General features: G+C 37.6%; 1 protein-coding gene across 2 annotated transcripts in view; it reads right to left on the bottom strand.

Moving 5' to 3' along the window:
* Nucleotides 1–8,528: 8,528 nt before the first annotated feature.
* The window catches only part of USP12 (ubiquitin specific peptidase 12), a 32,942-nt gene continuing 21,800 nt past the window's right edge, over nucleotides 8,529–19,670 (bottom strand). The window contains exons 5-9 of one of the 2 annotated variants that reach the window (XM_054654638.2): nucleotides 16,334–16,410; nucleotides 16,071–16,154; nucleotides 13,530–13,727; nucleotides 11,690–11,768; nucleotides 8,529–11,148 (exon numbers count right to left, since the gene is read on the bottom strand). In XM_054654638.2, the coding sequence (XP_054510613.1) occupies nucleotides 11,047–11,148; nucleotides 11,690–11,768; nucleotides 13,530–13,727; nucleotides 16,071–16,154; nucleotides 16,334–16,410 (540 nt within the window). In that variant the 3' untranslated portion in view covers nucleotides 8,529–11,046. The remainder of the gene's footprint in view (nucleotides 11,149–11,689; nucleotides 11,769–13,529; nucleotides 13,728–16,070; nucleotides 16,155–16,333; nucleotides 16,411–19,670) is intronic. The other variant, XM_077173846.1, reaches the window with a different exon arrangement.

Below are 19,670 nucleotides of genomic sequence, written 5' to 3'. Positions count from 1 at the left end.
CATTTACCACTTAGAGGGTCCCCCAGGAGCAGCAGGATGGAATTTACAGCTCTGTGATACACAAGGGGTCACATTAAATAACAATAGGTCTTTGATTTTAAAACACAGAAGATGAAAACCAGGCTATTCTCTGTGATACACAGTGGGAGGATGATTGATCATTGTCATAAATTGAAGAGGGAGAAGTTCAGACTTGCAAGGAGAAACTTTCACAGCGAGCACAGTCAAGCAGTGACACAGGATGCTCAGAGAGGCTGTACCATCTCTGCCTTGGGCATTTTCAAGACCAAAATGGACAAAGCCCTGAACAACCTGGCATGACCAGAGACGCTGTTTGAACACAGATTTGGGGAGGGAATAGCTCCTGCTCTTTCTCTAACCAATTTTAATTCATTACAGTGAGAAGCAAACAAGGGGGTGGCATTGAAAGATAATTCCAAAAACTTGCCATGGGCAGACATGAAAAAAGAGGGTTAAGTGGGAAACAATCCCCTTCAGCCTGGGGAGTCAAAAGATCACTCCAAGGTCACCTATTTTCTTCAAAAGTCTCTGTGAAACTCCCTTGCTATCTCATATTTTTTTTAATACCAAAGTCTTCTGAAGCTAACCACCCTATTTCTTGCTCTATGAGCTCAAATGAGTTTCCTGTACATATCCAAAGTTTTCAGTTCTTCTAGATAGTGATAAATTATCAGCACAATAAACCACCTGTGCTTCTCCCTGTTGTCTTTCAGTGAAATCCAGCCAAGCATGCAAAGGTAGCAAAGGGAGGAAGGCAGTCTCGATCCAGCCTCTTAGTGTGTGCATGTTATCAGGCTTATCAAATGTTTCATCTGAAGTCACTGTATCTTGTGGAGAACTTAAACAATCACAGCAGACTCAAGTACTTATGTTGTCTGAAACCCTCATGACTACCCTGTAGTGCTCCTGAAATCTGGACTCCCCATAAGCCCATCCAATGAGTTGGCAGGCAAGTGAATGGATCACTGTCTTCACTCTGCAGCTGTTTCACCAAAAACTGGTGAATCATGTTCCCACAAAACACTTCAATTTCCACAAATCATCAATTTCTAGCAAAGTTTTCTTTGCTGGGAAATTCCTACCCAGTCATAGCTCTGAAGACACAAGTGCACAAATAGAACAGGAGCGGACCCTCTTTGGAAAAGGCCACACGCCACTAATGGATTTTACCCTGGCCCTTGGTGGTTTGGTGATCTCCAATCCACCAAGACTCAGGGAGAGATGGATGGGCTCTGAGGAAGTTGAGACACGTTCTGTTGGTGCTCTGAAGAGCAGGAAGAGCACAGTGGATCTGAGCCAGTGTCCTGCTGGAAGCTAGCACAGGGCTCAGTGTGCTGGGTGCTGTGTTTGCTGTGACAAGCGTGGCTTGGGAGGTGGCCACTGCACGCTCAACAAGCTGGAACTCCTCCTATGCTCCCTCTCCAGTCCCATTGTTTGCCCAAGCAAATTGCTGGGTTTTATTTTGATGTGGAAAGAGAAACATGTTTCAACAGAACCAGATTCCCTTTTCTCAGAAAGCTGCTCTTGCAGCCCTGCTTTTAAAAGCGTGTATTAATGACATGAATGCAATTGCATTTCCTCACAACAGCACTCTAAAGCAAAAAAATCCCTGATACACTGTTAGTCATCAGCAAAATTCCTGATGACATCGAGTATTTAGTCCTTGGCAGGACTGGTTTAATGTGTATGAATTCTGCAGCAGAGTGCAATGTTTGTCCTTCCACAAAACAGCCAGAGCCAGTCCTGGAGCCCAGGTCCCAGGGTATCCTGGTGGGACCACTGCTCTTCTCAGCCACAACCACAGCGTTTCAGTCTGCCTTGCTCTTCAGCAATATGAGGCAACAGTAATGGCTGTTTCTATTATCCACAGTGGCCACTATTCCTCATGGTTTATCAGTTCTAATCCAGCAACAGGGAAATCAGTTTTAGGTTTTCATCTCAGGGCACAGCAGAGGCATAGGGATGGGCACATGTATACATCCAGCAACCAAAGGATGACTTACAAAACAAAAAATCCAAACCCTCCAGTCAGCTGGCCATTCTTTAGCTTGGAATTGCACTTTATTAGTCAACATTATCATCATCAAGGTTTATTCCAGTACTTTATGAAAGCTATACAAACTGTTTCACAGAATGGCATATATATATATTAAATAACTTTGTCGATTAGTTTATAACATATTCTATCAGGAGGCTGTTCTTCTCAAAACAAAAAACCTTCAGGTCAACAGTATAAGAAAACAGACTAAGCACAATTTTCCAAGGCTTATTAATTGAGTATTGAAGATTTAAAATTCTATATGGGATAAGTAAGCTATTACTGACATGTGAATGAAATAATTAAAACTATGTTTGCCTGCATACTTCACTCAGTTTTAGGCTGAAACTTATTCACTTGAATTTATAAAAGCATCCAAATTTACTGTAAATGTTTTTTCCAAGCCCCAAATGGTATCTGAACGAGAAAGAATAGTTCAATTAACTGAGCACAGTAAAGTTATGAGCAAAGACTGCTTTCAAAAGCCTCTTTAAAATTGAACTGCTTTTTCACACATAACATGTGAAAGCTTCACTGCTGATGCTAGTCTTTTGTATGAATAGTATTAATCATCCATAAACACAAACCCTTGCTCACACAGGTTTAAATATGCCACACTTAGGACACCCCTAATGCTTTGACCATTGCTATTTCTAGCTCCAGTGATTTTAAGAAAACAAGGATTTTTTAATGCAATTTTTTTTTCATTACCAGGCACAAAAGGAGTTCATTACCTTATGTAAAACTACGGAAAATTTCTATTAATAAGTCAGGCCAAAATTGCCAACTCTGTATAAAAAGTTAAGCTTCCAACTCCATATTAGGCACCCACATTGTAATGACCTTTTCAAAGACACTGGGATTATGCAGCTCCTTTTCATTTCAGGGGACTTTTACTGTTGACACTGAAAAAATATTCAGAAGACAAGCAGGATTTTAAATCATATTGCAATGATTAGTTTCAGGCACTTACATTTCATCAGTTTTTGTTTTTAAATACGTAGCCTGATTCCCCATTCAAAAGCAGCAGTTTGAAAACAGCCACGTTTAGATACCACACTTTAAGCATTTGCACCTCTACATTCAGCCTACATTTGCATGAATATGTCAAAACGTTTTTTTAATTCCCCTTCACACTTTAGGAGAAACATTCAAGAACTGACAGATTTGTGGAAAAAACCCCTCAAGTTGGCCATTAGCAAGAAGTCAGTGATTTACATATAATTATCTAGACATCCACAACAGAGCAATCAGCCAAATAAATGGTACATTAATGTGACAGCTGAATTCTGATCTTCACATCTTCCTTAATATAATTTAAAAAATAACAGCAACAATGGGGAAACCAGCCTTGATACAAGGTGACTTAGAACCTTAATTCACCAAATTTAATCATCTGTAAGAAGGATTCCAGTAAATCATTAATCACAAAACATCAAAATGATTTTTAATGAAAAACACCTCAACCCCCCAAAATTACTGTAGACCTTGCCTGCAGAATAGGAAAAATACTTCATCGCTTTTCATTTCACCAGAAAAGGTAAGATCTGCACTGAATCAGCATATCATATAATGCTCAGAGAGAAATGTTGTTTTTTGAGGGTCCAGATACTCTTAGGGAGCACTTGAAAAGGTTTGTTCTCTCAGATATTCAAGGCCACAAACTTTTATCACTCCTTGCTTCCACATGAAGCATGCCTTTTTTTAAAACATGATCTGTTTTCCTCATCAACAAAAATTTTTAAAATGTGTAACTCCTATTAAAATTAGTGATTAACTGGATTTTTGTAACCTTCCTGCATGTTGACCCCTACAATCTTACCCAAACCTTGAGGGAACCAAACAAAAAAACCCCACATTTCTGCTCTTAGTACTTAGGTAAACAGGCACAGAACATCAGGAAATGTTTGATATGCATGCCCAGCCAGAAATGGAAATTGGATTCAGATCATGGTTCAACGAGATAATTTCCACAAGCAGATGCTAAAATGCCCCTCAGTTAAAACCACCAAACTGAGCAAGTTAGAACAAGCTATGAAAACCACTGAGCATGTGCTAAGCCCTTGAAGCTGCTATGCCTGTTGCACACAAGAGGAAGAGCAGGCAACCAGTTTGGGCAGCTTTCTGTCCAGGCTTACCACTAATTTTGCAAGGAGTGTTTTATAAGATGGAATTTTTATCGCCCTTCACGTAGGTGGCTGCAAGACTAGAACATAGCAGGACAAGTGCCAGGCAGGCCAGACCTCCTGAGATGTGTGGCAGCTGTTTGAAGCACATTTTCTTGATGGAAAACACTGAAGTGGGACTGGAGTACTTAGGACTCAGCATCCCCATATAAATCCGAGATTTATCTTTTTGTGAAGGGGACACTTGGCAGCTGCGGTCTCACGTTCCTCCTTCTCTGTTTCCAAAATGGAAGCTGGCATTTGTGCACTTGGAGACTAACATTGCTGTGCTGCCACTACTACTCCCTATGGAAGTTTCCAGCTGAACACACAGCTGTGTCTCCTGATGTGTGCAGATGTACCTGACGTACAGCAAAACCACCAGGAGATGCCAGTTTTGGACACACAGATTCACAATGCAGGCTGATAGCTGGTGTAATACAGACTGCCCCATCAGCCAGCCTGTCACTGGCTTTAGAGATTTCAAGGCTCTGGGGCTTTTTTCCTCTCACTGCAATCCTTATTAACAAGCTTTTGGTATTATTTTTTATTATTTTTTAAATTTTATTATTATTTTTTACTATTATTTTTTAAATTTACCATATTTGTCCAAAAGCAGCACTTCACTGCTTCATAGTCTCAAAAAAATTTCTTTACTCAATGAAACACAAAATTATCATGCATTTACTTTTTTTAAATGGACAAGTTATTTTTCAATTTTTTTTTTACCCCCACAAATATATATTGACTTGTACACAATCCAATAATGAATAAAGACAAAAGACAACTTAGGACCTGTAGTAATTTTTGTCTCTTTTCTCCTTTGGTGAATGATGAATAATTCTACATGCAAAATACAGGAAAAAAAAAAGGCTAATTGGTGTTGTGATATATTTGTGGAACACACCTGCTGATCTCAACTTGTAGTATCTCCCTTTAATACTCTCCAATAAAGGAAAAGTTATCAGAATGAAAAATAAACAAACAACACGCCCGCCAAAAAAAACAACCCAAAAAAGAGCGAATACACAGCCTATAAATATTGAAATTGTACATTTAAAATGGTTTGTCTTTCTTTTAGGAAAAAAAAAAACAATGGAAGAGAGTCTCAGAGTATTGCATATGCAGCAAGTACAGTCCTGATTAATGCAGTTTTTCTCCCAATATTCACTGAAGTTTCTTGGTGGCTGTTCTGCAAAATTTGGGTCATGTTAGACTGGGACTAGCAATTACAGTGACATCTCTTTGGCATCTAGCTCCTAACAGGTCTTCATACCCTGCTTCTGATGACCCCTGTGTAACATTGCCTTGCCATGCAACCCCAAAAAAAGCTCAAAAACAACTTAAAAGGCATCTTCTGTAAAACAAATATTTCATTTTTCAAATATGTTTTTTTGATTATGTAGCAATCTTAGGGAGAAACACTGCATGCCTTCCATAGTCTCCTTAAAAAGAGGAGGAAAGGGGTACACCAAGGTTGCATTTGTTCAATCCCATGATTCCAATTTTCTTTTTTATATTGAGGAGTACTTTCACCCCAGAGACATGACAATTTAGAAAACAGAAAGCACCAGATATTGTCAGTGCAAATACTTTATATCTCATCTCTGACATACAACTCAGTGATTTACCAAACATTGTCTGAGGCTGTGTATTGGCAATCTTCCTTGACATGGAAGATGCAGAGAAGATGGATGTGACACAGCATTGGGATAACAAGCCTCCAGAAAGCCAAATAAACGTGCAAGCTTGGAAATAGGCAACTCCAGCTGAATGCTGTTAGCACATCTTGTAAGAGCTGATCAAGGCAGTCACTGCAACAAAGCAACACTCAGTGAAACTGAGTTGAAGCACATAACAATCACACCTCAAAGCAGCTGATGCACATCACATTGTGCTATGACCCAATGACACTCAAATTCAGCTGATGAACTCAAGAGCAGAGGCATCCCTATATATTGAATCACTTAATAATACAACTAATGAAATATTCTGAGACCTTCACTATTTTTTTCCTAAAATCAGTTACAGAAAATACACAAATGGGTCCTAATGAAGAGTCAGAAAATCTTTGTAGATCAGACCACTAAAATATTACACTCCATATATGCATAAATTGTTTCTGGAGGAGCACTCATTAATACAATCATATCAACCTTAAATATCTGTGTTCAGACAGAAATTTCAAACAGCAAATTAAACACACACACAAAGGCATGAAAAAGTCAAGAACAGCAGGATGTTTTGAGCATCCCCTAAATTCTCCAAACACCAGAAATCTGCACTAAATACAATATTTTGTCTTTTGGGGGAATGCTGCTTTCATATCTGTTGTGTCAGTAAATAATTGTAAAGCTATGTCTCTCTACTTCCAGATGGATTCCTGCTGTGCATTCTCTCTCCTGGATTATATAACCTACAGAATGCAGATCAAGGACATGACTGATGGTCCTTCTGTAATTAGAGTTCCCTAATGATGCCAACATGGATTCTATAACAATGACCCGAGTACAAAGTACCTTACCCTCTTCTGAGCCCTTACAATCTCTTATGCAGGCAGCAATCACAAGCCACTAGAGAGACAGAAAGAATAGAATTCATTTGTACTTTTATTAAGAAAGCCAAAGATATTACTCTGTTAATTTCAAAACTGGTGATATCTAAAATTTTCCCTATACATCCAACACATTCTTATAGAAGTAGAGAAGTTCCCCAAAGAATATATTTTAACAAATACCAAAGAAAGTTCATTACTGCCTCACCACACTCTATCATTAAAACAGGAAACAATGGATTTCAGGGATCTCTGTATTTATGAAGCTTGTGTTTGTTTGCATGGTAGTTGAATTGCACAGTTCATTTATAGCAATCAATCAGTGGCAAAGCTGCTGCAAAGTGAACCACCCTTGAATACAGATTATGCAGAATATTAATTCAGTAATAATTGAGTTCTTGGAGGCTCACAGGTAAAGAAATTAATGTATTATACATCTCACATTATGCTGTGAGAGGTTAGAGGACTTTGAAGCCTTGTAAGACCAAAACCATTAATAGCGCATATTGCATTGTCAAGAGGGGAAAAAAACCCTGAATTTCCAAGACACAAAAACTTAAGATCAACTCAGATGAATGTGGGGGAAAACTGGAAACCTTACGAAGTACAGCTACTCTTTGGAAGCAAACAATCAATATCTGCACTGTTTAAACTTTTAGAAAAATCATAAAGGTACTGTCAGTGTAATACTGCAGCCCACAGGTAATTAACATGCACTGAAACGTTTTCTTATTTTAAAGACAAAGGTATCCAAAGAGGTGGTTTCATCTATGAATACAATTTCAAGAAACTGCTCTCAGACAACTTTTAAAAACCCCAAACCAACGACAAAATGAAAACAAAAAACCAAACCCACAGATGCAAACCACCCAACCACCATCCTTTTCCACAGGGAACAAGTTAGGATGTCCTACCCAGCTTCAGTCCAGAGGGATTCAAATCTGTAGATCCTACATTAATCTGTCAGCCCTATGCAGCTGGCACAGAGTGTGCTGCGGGGATCTGAAGTGGCCCCAAATCCCTATGTGCTACCAGAACCTGAATCCCACCTGAATTCTGAAAACACACCTCAGTTTAACCATTCATACATGTACCCCAACACCTAAAAGTCACCATTTCTGGGCAATGGAAGGCTACAGATACAGTCATCACAACTACAAATATGGCAGGGTCTGAGCTGTTTGTGAAACCTCATGTTTATTTACTTGCATTACAGAAGAAGAGTGGATTCCAAGTGAAGAAAGATCCCAGATGATCCATGGATACTGTAACCACCTACAGCTTGTATTTGTCAGCTGGACTCCTCTCCTTTGTCAGTCTCTCACATGTCAATGATGTAAATTCTCCAGTTTTTATTTCCTTCTGTTTTCCCTCCCACAAGGTGGCGACCCAAGAAATCCCTTGAGTAACTCGGACACATATTTTGTGGCAAGGTACAAATTTGCTTTTAAGGGAGAAGAAGTCCAGGAAGAAAAGTATTTAAAACTCCCTTCTCTTCTGGCTCAGAGAGCAGGGACTTACCAAAAACTACTGCTAGAGAAGCACACCACCCCAAACACAGCTGCCACCCTATGACTTCCCTAACAACAAACTAAGATACTTAATGCAGTATTTAAACACACCTCTCTGCCCAGGGCTCAGGGCAGTTGGCCTCATACAGCAAGTTCCACATAGATTTTTTGTTTGAAAACATTATAAAGTACAAAAGGCAGCTGACTGACCATCTGGGCTCCACAAAGGATACAGTATGTATCTTTAGAGAACATAACTTTATTTAATAGAAGTTTTTTGCTCCAATATACAAAATAAGGGACTGCAATCCCAATTGACATTTACATAGGTACACAGCAAATAAATTCCACCATTTACAACAACTGACAACTTTCCCACACTCCTCACTGTATTACAGTCAAGAAAAAATCCTATAATGTTTTACATACCAATCAGTTATATTTCGTATTTCTGTCTCTTTTAATTCTGTTTTAAGTTGCAGTTTCTGACATTAGTTTAATGAAGAACTTATAATTATTTCAGCTGCGCTAAAGGAAAAATGAAATATATAATTTGGAATACTATCTCAAAACCCCTATACAAAATAAAAGTCAGTATCTTATAAAAATACATAGCAGGAGTAAAACCAGTGAAACAACAAAAATGTTTTTAATTTTGTTAAAGTATAAAACATTTATCAACTAGCCTCAGCTTTCAACTACTTTAAAACAAAAGAAAAAAAAACAAAAAAAAAAGGAAAAAAAATGAAAAAAAACCCCAAACAAATTAGCAAAAGGTAATATGACAGTTCTTTTGCAATACTGTACCTTTAGTATGCAAAGGACTTCATCCTTCTAACATGCACCATTATTCAACTGATTTACCCCTTAAACCTTTTTCTATTGAAAGCCAAAAATAGATGTTAACATTATTTGAATCCTTTCAGAAAAATCCAATCATATTTTTCTGCACCTCCCAGAATATTTAGCCTTTACTTTAAAATGCTGGTAGTTTAATCATGATACATAATCTTCTATAAAAGAATTCTAGCCAAACCAAGGCGTTAGAAACTCTGCATCTTACAAAAGCGATTTGTTATAGTATGACAGTTGCTAAATAGCCCAATTTATTTAGTGACCCTGTTAAAGATTTGTTCAACTGAGTGAATAGGTGAAGTCATTTCCTGAGCTAAAAGATACAGGTAAGTAAATAGTCAGTTATAGCAGCAGACAGGAGACATTCTTTTTAAAAGTTGTAACAGTATCAATAAAATAACCTTAGAAAATTACAGTAATGTAAAAATCACTAGCTGACAAGGGAGTGACAAGGGCATCCAAGACCTGATTGCCATAATCTGGAATGCACATCCAATGACCTTCCAGAAATTACATTCAGCTACTGTCAGAAAATGTACTCCTAAGTGAAGAATGTCAAATAGTTCACATTTCTTACAGATCAGGTGTTTTGCCAAGATTTAATTCTTAACGCTGTTTCATAAGCCTAAAGCAAAGTAAACTACTTAGTTTCAAAAATTTCCAGTATACAGGACTTAAATATTATTACTTTCAGAAGAATGTGGTACCTTCAGTCTCATGAAATTCCAAACCTATTTCTTCTTATTACTCAGACTTAATTTAATGTTTAACAGACTTAATTTAATGTTTAACAGATCTGGTTTTAGGAGAGGAAATAATATTCTTAAAATTATTTACTTCAATCCAAATCATTCTAATTTGCCTGGAGTATGAACCATCAACAAATCATCAAAAAACTACAAAGACTGGTATACCACCACTGCACCAATGTTTTCTTAGGATTTAAGTCTTCTACATCACTTTTTTCACCTGTTAATGGGAAGAGTCTATTTTGATTTTATTAAATAAAGTACCTGAGTTAGATACCAGTTCCTCCAGAAGGAAATCTTTCTTCTGCGTTAAAAATTTTTCAGATATTGTAGGCATCGCTTTTGTAATTTTTATTGTCTCTCCTTTAATATTTAAACATAATTAGTTTAAATTCAAATGAATATATAAAATTTCCAATACTTGTTAGAATAAAGGACAATACACAAGATCCTAAGTTACAATAATTTATAAATAAAAAATAAACTATTACAAACCAAATCTTTCCCCGTACGGAGATGAAAAGCCATAACCTTGACTGATTGTTCCCGATCACACGTTATAAATAATGTAAGCTTCTCCAGAGAAGCAAAGCATCCTTGCCTCCCTGACACCACTTTACACCATCAGTTAAACCACTTCCATCAAGAAGGCAATTGAGTTGGGCCCAGACATAACCTCTTGCTTACATGTTAACCTTCCAAACCTCATTCTTTCAAACCTAAGCACAGGAAACTAACTTCACAGGGAATCCTTTACCTTTTCTACACAAAGTCTGTATAAAATACAGATTTCTAATGTTCCTAACTGCACCAAACCTGATTCAAAGGTCACTGAAGTCCATGGAAGGCTTCAATGGGCTTTGAACTAGGGCCACAGAGATGGCATTCCCCAAAGGAAAGCTCCTGCAAGAGTGGCTGGTATCTCTCTTTTTGCTTTTATGGGATGCAGTGGAGATGTGTAGTCAGCATGATACCTGAGCAAATAAAATGAAAATGATATAAACATTTTAAGAACCCCAAACTCTTTTCTTAGTTGTGTGCAAACTGTGCTATTGCCCCTAGAGCTCCCTGCTTTCCTTCTCTTCAGTGCTTGCTCCACTCCAGGACAGAGAAGATGTGAGACACAAGAATCTCTCTTCACCACAGCTCCCCCTCAGTCCCGGGACTGATAGAAGAGGATGTAACCAGACTCAGAGTTCTTTGAGATGTCTGATGTCAACCCGTAGAATTCTTCAATAGCTTGTGCATCAATTTTCTGGATGTAAAAACACAAAAAAATTGAAGTAGGAATGTCTTGCATAATATACACATAAAATTAGGTTCCACTCTAAAAGTTATTGTAAAACCAAATTAACTTTCACATAATTACATAACACAATAAAATCCAAATAATTCTTCAACTTGTTATGTTTCAGCTTTTCCTCAGCCATCAACTGCACAGAGGGTAGCAGCTATGTATGTTTTATATATAAATTCTTAAGTGTTGCTGTAAGTATTGCATTAAGTTCCTATGTATTGTAAACTAAAACCCAATTTATCTATATCATTATTTGTCTTGCCACAGAACAGTTCATTAAACAATGGTGAAAGACAGTGGTCATGAACAAAAGAGTTTCTTTTTAAAAACCTAAATGGAATTCAAAGCATTGTACAGTCAAATTGTAAGGCACAGCTCTGCACACACAATTATTGCCCATTTGGACTGGGGTTGAGGCCTCTTTTCATCAGCACACCAGTCATTCTACTTTAAATAATCAGATCCACAAGAGAGGTGCATGTGCTCTGGTTAGGCTTACCTCAACAATATCATCATCAAAAAGCAACCAAAAATCATGACTCTTCACTATTGCAATATAATGTCCTCTGTTAGGGCCACTGTAAAATAAAATGGGGAAAGAACATAAACCATAACTTACATATATGTGGAGATGCATTCCCTTTAATTATTTTTCTTGTAGAAAAGCAGCACTTAACAATAATTAAAATGGCTACCACTACAATTTCTGTTTGGATGTGTCTTGTCTTTTTTTTTTTTTTACTCTCTACTTACATCATCCTCACAATACAGTCTTACTTATTATGCTAAAAAAAGTATTACAATTTCAAATAAGAAATGAGCAGCACAGGCACTGACAATATAAATGAAATCTTAAACAGAGACAGAGAAGTGAAATCAATAAAGCATTCTGATATTTCATAGAGACAGAACAGATCCCAAACTATTTCTGATCTTCAGAAAGAAAAAGCCTGTAGAGCTGCTACTCATCTCCAGTCTCTTTATCTGGTCCACTGTAAACAGAAACTGAATTAAATGGGCAGTTTAGGAGTCTCAAGAAGCTCAGCAATGAGAAGGGCTCCAAATTAAAACTGTCACAATGCTTAGCCTCTTTAGTTTTGGCAGACAAGAAATTTCTCCACGACTATGCCAGAAAAAACAACCCACCAGAACTTTAGGAGTGCCTTATTTGTCATCAGGTTTCAAGTAAGGAAACAGCACAATTTCTGAAACAGCTGAACCTTACAACTGAAAGTGCACAGCCGAGTTGAAGCAGCTCTGGAACTGCCACAGCTGGCCAGCAGCACTCCCATGGCTTTTGTGCCCAGGTCAGGGAGGGAAGGTGCCATCCCTGAGGGAGATATCTGTGCACCAGACCGCCATGAAAACAGCATGGGCATCTCCTTCCTGCCCATGGCCCCGAGAATGGCAAAGTCCCCAAGAAAGCAGAAATGGTCAGAATGGCCAGAAAGACTTTCCCCCATAATCCAGAACAAGACTGTCCCAGAAAACTACGGCACAAAGGCTTTTTTTCCAAAATCGTCCAATTTGAGATCTATTTATCTTAAGTCTACTCTTTAGTCATTGTGAGAAGACTGAGTAAGTGGAGCAAATTGTCCAAATAGAAAGCGAAATTAGGATTCCTAGCTATGAAACTGTGACCAGTACAACCTAATCTAATGTCAAAGTTACCCTGCTTTGAGTTTTAGTATTTGACCTTACAATATAAATTATTCTGTGATTCTAGATGTCAAATCTTAATTTTCAAGTTTTCAACTTAAGGCTTTTATCCACTCAATAAGCAGTTTGTAGAACAAGCTGGTTTTAAGCCTTGAAGCCACAAGAACATTTGTTGAATATAGCAAAATCAAATACAAATCTAACAGTCCTATTTTGAAAGCAGTGAAACAAAGTAATCAACAAAACTCATAATATATGGATATATTTCAGAAAATGTTGCTCAAGCCTTAAGGAAAAAACCACACCCTAAAGGAAATGCTTTATAAATTAATCTTTCTATAATGCTTTCCTTCCTAAGAAAGCTGTTTTCCTTAGAAACTGTTTTTAAATATTATTATATGATAATGTGTGGTTTGTGTTGTTTTTTTTAAAACACAGTTAAGTTCATATAAAGATCTGTAATGTGAAATACAGTCACCATGTTTCACAAGATCTCTCAAAGCAACAAGGCCATAATTTCTGTCAGGACTGATAGCTTTTCCCCGCAACACTTTTTTTCCTAAAAAAGTTTCTTTTTAAGAGGTCTTTATTTGATTTATATGACACTGGGGGCTTTGTGTTGTTCTTTTAAGCACAGTTATGTTTATAAAAAAATCCCTTGTTTATAGCAGAGTAATTACCTTCCACAATGAACTACCACAGCAACAAGGTCATACATTCTGTCAGGATTGGTGGCATCTCCTGAGGTGTTAAATAAACGAAGCTCTAAAGGAAAAACTACTCTATAAGAGAGTTTTGTGTACCGATGCAGCTGATCCATGTACTTAAATCTCTTCAAATGGAGAGCTAAAATCATAGGCAGCTTTTTTACTTTCATCCTGAAAAAAAGAACAAACCCAAAAAAACCCTGCAGTATTTCCAATATTCAACCTAAACATTCAGTAGGCATCAACAACCAAGAAATTTGTTTTAATGAAGTCTTTAAAAACCTTTGCAAGCATTAAAAGAAACCAAAACAATCAGCTGTTTAAAAGTATATTGTGTTGCTAAACTAAAGGAAGATTTTTAACTGAAAGAGAGAGAACTGAAAATGTATTTGAAACAGTAAGATGTACTACATAAAAACAGCTGTGATGAGCTCACATAATAATTTACACATAAAGATCACATAGCACAGAATTAAATTTTTAAGTTTATCAATTTTTAAGTTTAAGTTTACCCATAGCTTTCCAAAAGCAAAAGCCAGATCCCACTTGATGTACAGGGCAGGTATTGCAACAGAGCTAGTTCAGAGGTCCTGTTCTAGCTGAATTTCCTAGTAAACCAGCCAAGTCAAACATGCTCTTTAAAATAAGTTTTGTTACACCACTTTGTCACATAAGTATTACTCCCAAGTTTTCCTAGCCATTCATTTCCAAGCCATTCATTTTAAAATTTCCAAGGGACACAAATAGCCCACTGTTATGCACCTACCTCCTGCTATCCAAACAAGATAAGGCTGAGCTCTGGCACAGAAATTTGGTACAAATGTTGCAGCAATGTTTTACAGCAGTCAAAGCCAGAAAGTGACCTAGTTCTACTGAGGGCTCAATAGCCCCTTTCCCTAGCATGAGGTACTGATGTCTCACATCAGTGCCTACAAATCCTCCTCAGCCAACCATAGCTGGCCTGGCAGCATCACAGATTTCCAAATCTTTGGGCAATGAATCTGCCCATGCTAATAGAACCACCAAACCAGAGCTCTCTGCTTCTTGGCACAGCCAAGTGCCTTAGACCAGCACAGTGCTGCCTTTTCAAACTTTCAGCCCCAAAAGACAGCTCAAAAGTCTCTGCAATACAGCCCAGGTTTCAGACGTGTCTATTAAGGCCACACTTTCAGAATGTCAGGAAATTTGTAAAAGACAGCCCATTTTCAAAAGATAGGGGACTGTGGACAAATTCCTTGATAACTCACCTGCCCACAAGGGAACCAGGAAATGAAAACAGCTGGAGCAGGGCAGAAAGATGACAGGAGCAACTATTTTTTAGGGTGAGTTACATTTTTATTATATTATGGCTACAATTTCTGCTCTCTTTTCAAAACTAAGTCCTCTCCTTACAATGTAACTGTGTTTAGTAATTGGAGCTCTTTCAGTGGTGAAGAAATTTGGTACACCTTCTTTGCGAGCTGAGTAGTCCCCATCACAGATATAAACTGTTGTATAGAGATGGAAGAAAAGTATGACTGCAGTGAAACTGAGCCTACACCCCACGTGAAACCCAAAACATAAGCAATCAAAGCTGTGTTTTGCCATGGAAGTGCCTACAGTACAGGTTTATGCCAACCCAATTTATATTGGTCATGGCTCACATTACCTCCCACACAGAAAAAGAGCTCAGGCAACAGAAAACAGGCCAGGCCTGGATTCACAACCTCTACCAGACACCAATTAGTAAGCTGAGGCAATGTGTGAAGGCAGACTTGGCAGATGAGATATGCAAAAGCTGTGTGTGCAATCCATGGTAAACCAAATAACCAGCAGCAGTGGCATAACCAGTAAAGCATGTCAGAGCTCCCACTCCTTCAGCCAAATACTTTATCAGATAATAAATAACCACACAGTACACAAATTGACAGGTTTTTCAAAGGTGTAAACAAGACTAGAATTATTAGGCAGACAAGAATTGGTCTTAAACAAACATCATGGTTTTCAGGCTTCCACAGAGCTTCTGATGATTTTCAGGAGCTCTGTCGAGCAGTTTAGCACAACTAATCAAACGCATTCAAGAAATCAGAAACTCAGTCAACAACAATAGTTACAAAAAGTGCTATCAAACTGAATGTTTCAGCAACTGGAGAAATTATTTCATTTTCAAAACAAAACTGATTTTAAGAAGTCACATGCAATCAATGACTTCATCATTGCCAATTATTTTTTATTAGTCCCCGAGAGCTTGTTTTGACTTGGCTTTTTAACTTTTCTTTGGTCTTAAGACTATTCATTTTCTCATTTGTAAAATAAATAATGATCAAAGGAGTCCTTTACATGGATTCTCTCTACTCATGGAAAGAGACACATTGAATTCTAGCAAGAGCAATGAAGGCAAGTTACTTTTAAGTGGAAGAACAGTAGAAAAACTAAGGGGAAAAGGGTGTTCCCTCCTTTACACACACACACACACAAAAGCAGTACCAGAGTATTTTCACTGATTATTTGTCTCCTTCCCCAACTGTGCTGTACCTTTTATGTGCTTCTTGCTTACTGCGACACTCTTCACAGTAATACTTGTATTCACTGCACAGAGTTTCTGTGTTGCTGAAACCCCTGAGTAAAAAAGACAAAGCTGTAAACACTGATTTTTTAATATGAAATATCCTTATAATGTACAATATCAACAAAACTTAATACACTTCAATCTACATAAGATAGAACTGGCAGCTTATTTCCTGCTTTCTGGGTAACAGGTAAAGGCAAATCACAAAAATTTGGATTTTTGTGCCTACCTTAAACAGTGAGTGATTGAAGTATTCTGCTCCACGTCAACTGAAAGGTCTAGGAAGTCTTCATCCTTGCTGCTTACCTGCATGAAAAGAAGACCCAATAGAACATAGTTAAGACAAATAATACTAATTTACCTCTGTTTTTCAGTACCACTTTCTATTGACAGAATGCATCTTTTACCCTATAATATCCTTTTAAAAAAATTGGCAAGCGGCCTTTCTATTTCAGAGATTTGCTGTATTTTCTCTTTTTTTTTCAGGAAAGGTGAAGTGTGTGTGAGTCTCTGGGTGTATGTAATGCCAGCTGTCACTATGCTGTGATTTCAGATGAATTATATTAATGCCAAGTTTCTTCTACACCTCAGATTTTTCACAATAACAGAATCACTGTGACTTTTCTGCTTAGAGCTCTCACTTCTGTTCTTCTCTGACTCCCTTGAACTGAAAGTTATGTATTTGCATGTCACAGTGTACCCAATAAACAGCATGATTATTTTGAAGCCTCTTCCAGACTAGACTCATACTCTTAAAGGAGCAGCAGACAGTAAATTTGGCAAATGAGAGCTTGGAGCTTGGTCTGACAGAGGCAGAATAGCAGCCAATTCTCACAAAAATGTAAGAGCAACAAGAAAGTAAAACAGAACATTCTAGAAGCAGAAAATAAATTCCACCACAAACCCTGACAAATGATGAAAAAATCCACAGCTGCCCTGAAAACCAACTATGCTATTGAAGTTTTAAAAACCAGTTATGTGCAACCTTAACTTTTGCCTGCTAGTGTGTCCTCTCTGTATCTAAATATTCTCAATGTCACTCATGACAATGGTCTCTGCCTAGATACAGAAGTAAATGCTTTTAGAAAAGATACCTGGCTGCAGTTTCTTGACTGAATGCAGGAAAAGTGAAATAGGTACAGGGAAATAATGTAAGCTGAGTCTTTTAAACATATGACATTTATGTTCCCTTTTCAGCTCAGAAGGGGAAAAAAAAAAGAAGAAGTGGAAATTTGTTTTCTAATAATCAAGCGATGAGAAACACACAGCTCCTAAGGGCAGCGTACATGGATAAAAAAAGAAAAAGGCAGATGGTCAAGACAACCATATTTGAGCATTAAAAACACAAGGCAAATCCAAACACCCAGGAAATTAAGTTGAAAGCTTCTGTTAATACCTGTGAGAAAACTGGGCTCCCACTGTTCTGTCCCTAGTCTTTCCAAGAGTAAGTGTGCATGTCAAAAAACACCACTAAGTCAGTACACATAATTTCTACTGCAATATTCAGATGCTCAAGTATAATGTTTGTACTTTTAGAGAGATCACAGAACACATATGGAAAACTTCCAGAATGTTTAGAGTGGGGGAAAAAAAAGTCACCTGCGCTTTCAGTGTGCTGCACATTCCCTGTATTCAGGGATGTATTAAGGTTTAGTTGTGTGGTCAGTTCTTCAAAATATCCCCTTGCAAATCACTCTTGGAATTATCAGACCTGCATTTATAATACTAAGAACTCTGGTGGAAATCACTGTAACTGGGGATTAGGAATGGCTCAGGAAAAAAAAAAATCAGTTCTAGAAAATACTCTGCTGCTGCAGTCTTCAGCTAGGACAGCTGGAATTAGGGAGTCATGTGATCAGTGTTATTCAGACATGCAATTAGATAATTCTTCCTCTTTTGGTCTAATCAAAGAAAATTACATGAAACAATACAGATTTCACAGGCAGCTTTATCCCACACAAAAGCTGTAAGGGCAATGGAGAGGAGGGAAGGGATGTGCTCTACTTTGTTAAAAAGAGATTGGTACTGAAAACAGAAGTTTGCAAAAGGACAATTTCCATTCTCTGTGATAATATGGGCTTAAAACACCTCACTCAGGTTAGACAGTCCACTGTGCACTTAGGACCATGAGGAACCACTAAAGGTTTCATTGCAAGAATAGCCAAGTGGAATTTTTTCCATTTATGTTGGTGATTTATAAATTGCTATTCTTAATTTTTAAGATTCTTTGAGCCTTAGTATTTGAACAGATTTTTCTAACATGAACTCATACAGTTTTAATTAAAAAAAAATTAAAAGCCACTCTGGAGTCTTACAAGTCTCCCCCCCACACTTTTTGTAAAGGTTCTGTTTCAAATACGCATCACTACAATTCTCAGATTACAATCAATATTTCAATCATCTATAGAATGAAAAAAATGATGGGTATGATCAGAAAACCTCAGCACTTGCAGGATCGAGCCCTGAGGTGTTCAAAAAGCTGTCTGAGTGTCCCTAACAGGAACATCTGAGTAATAGTGAGGACTCTGGATGTTCCAGAGCTCTGGCTGAAGAGGATGGTGTGCTGTTCCCACGTCAAGGACATCATCTGCACCCACACAGCTCAGCTGTACTCTCTGATGACCAAAGCTGCACAGAACACAAAGCTCAGAAGGCTGAAACTCACAGAATCCATTATTTCTTACACTTGGGGATTTCACTGGCAATGTGAATCTGCTCACTGGCAAAAGAGCTCTTGCAGCTATAGATTGCCACGTGTGCTAAAACAGAAAGCAGTTTTAAAAGAAGCTGAAAGAAAGTGTGTGACTTATCTTGGTTAAAAAAAAAAAAAGAGAAATGAAAATCGAGCAGAGCTAAAGGCTCTGTAGGACTCATATAAGAGAGAACACTGGGATTTTACTTATTGCCTTCTCTCAGTCCAAAGCAGAACTGAACCAAAGAATTTTATGCCTTGTAGAATCATTTGAACCCAAAAGCAAGACCATCATCTGGAGACTGATGTGGTGGTTTTGACAATTTCCTATATTTCTCTGTAGAAGTACTGGCCACATTTAGTTCTTTGAAATGTAATCTTAATGGAGCCAATTATAATACTTTTTGGTTTACTGCTATCCATCCTTGAACTATGAGAGAAATCCATAAAACCAATTAACTTCTAGATAGTTGCTATAAATTAGCCCTAAAATTTACATTGACTTCATGATTCTGCCTCTATCAAGGAAGGGCAAAAGCATTATACAGAGAAACCACATTAAAAACATGTAAAAACAACTTACAATCCTTTTGTAACATATTCATTTAATAAATTGGCTTGATTCACAACACAAATCTTTATTAAAGAATCATATCTACGTTCCTTATACTCCACTGTCCATACTTAAACTGAGGATGCATCTTCAGATAGTTCAGTTTTTATCTTTAAGATGGGCTAATGAAACAGTGCATCTGGCAGGATGCTCTTTTCCACAACCAGGACAACCAAAATCAGAATAAAATTTTGCTCATTTTAGGAACATTGAGGAGGTTTGTCCCATTAGAAGATAATGACTGTCACTTTCAGCAAAGAT

This window comes from Agelaius phoeniceus, chromosome 2 (assembly GCF_051311805.1).
Source record: "Agelaius phoeniceus isolate bAgePho1 chromosome 2, bAgePho1.hap1, whole genome shotgun sequence".
Taxonomy (NCBI): domain Eukaryota; kingdom Metazoa; phylum Chordata; class Aves; order Passeriformes; family Icteridae; genus Agelaius; species Agelaius phoeniceus.
The sequence above is the reverse complement of the archived record's forward strand: the minus strand, read 5'-3'. Positions and strand labels throughout refer to the sequence as shown.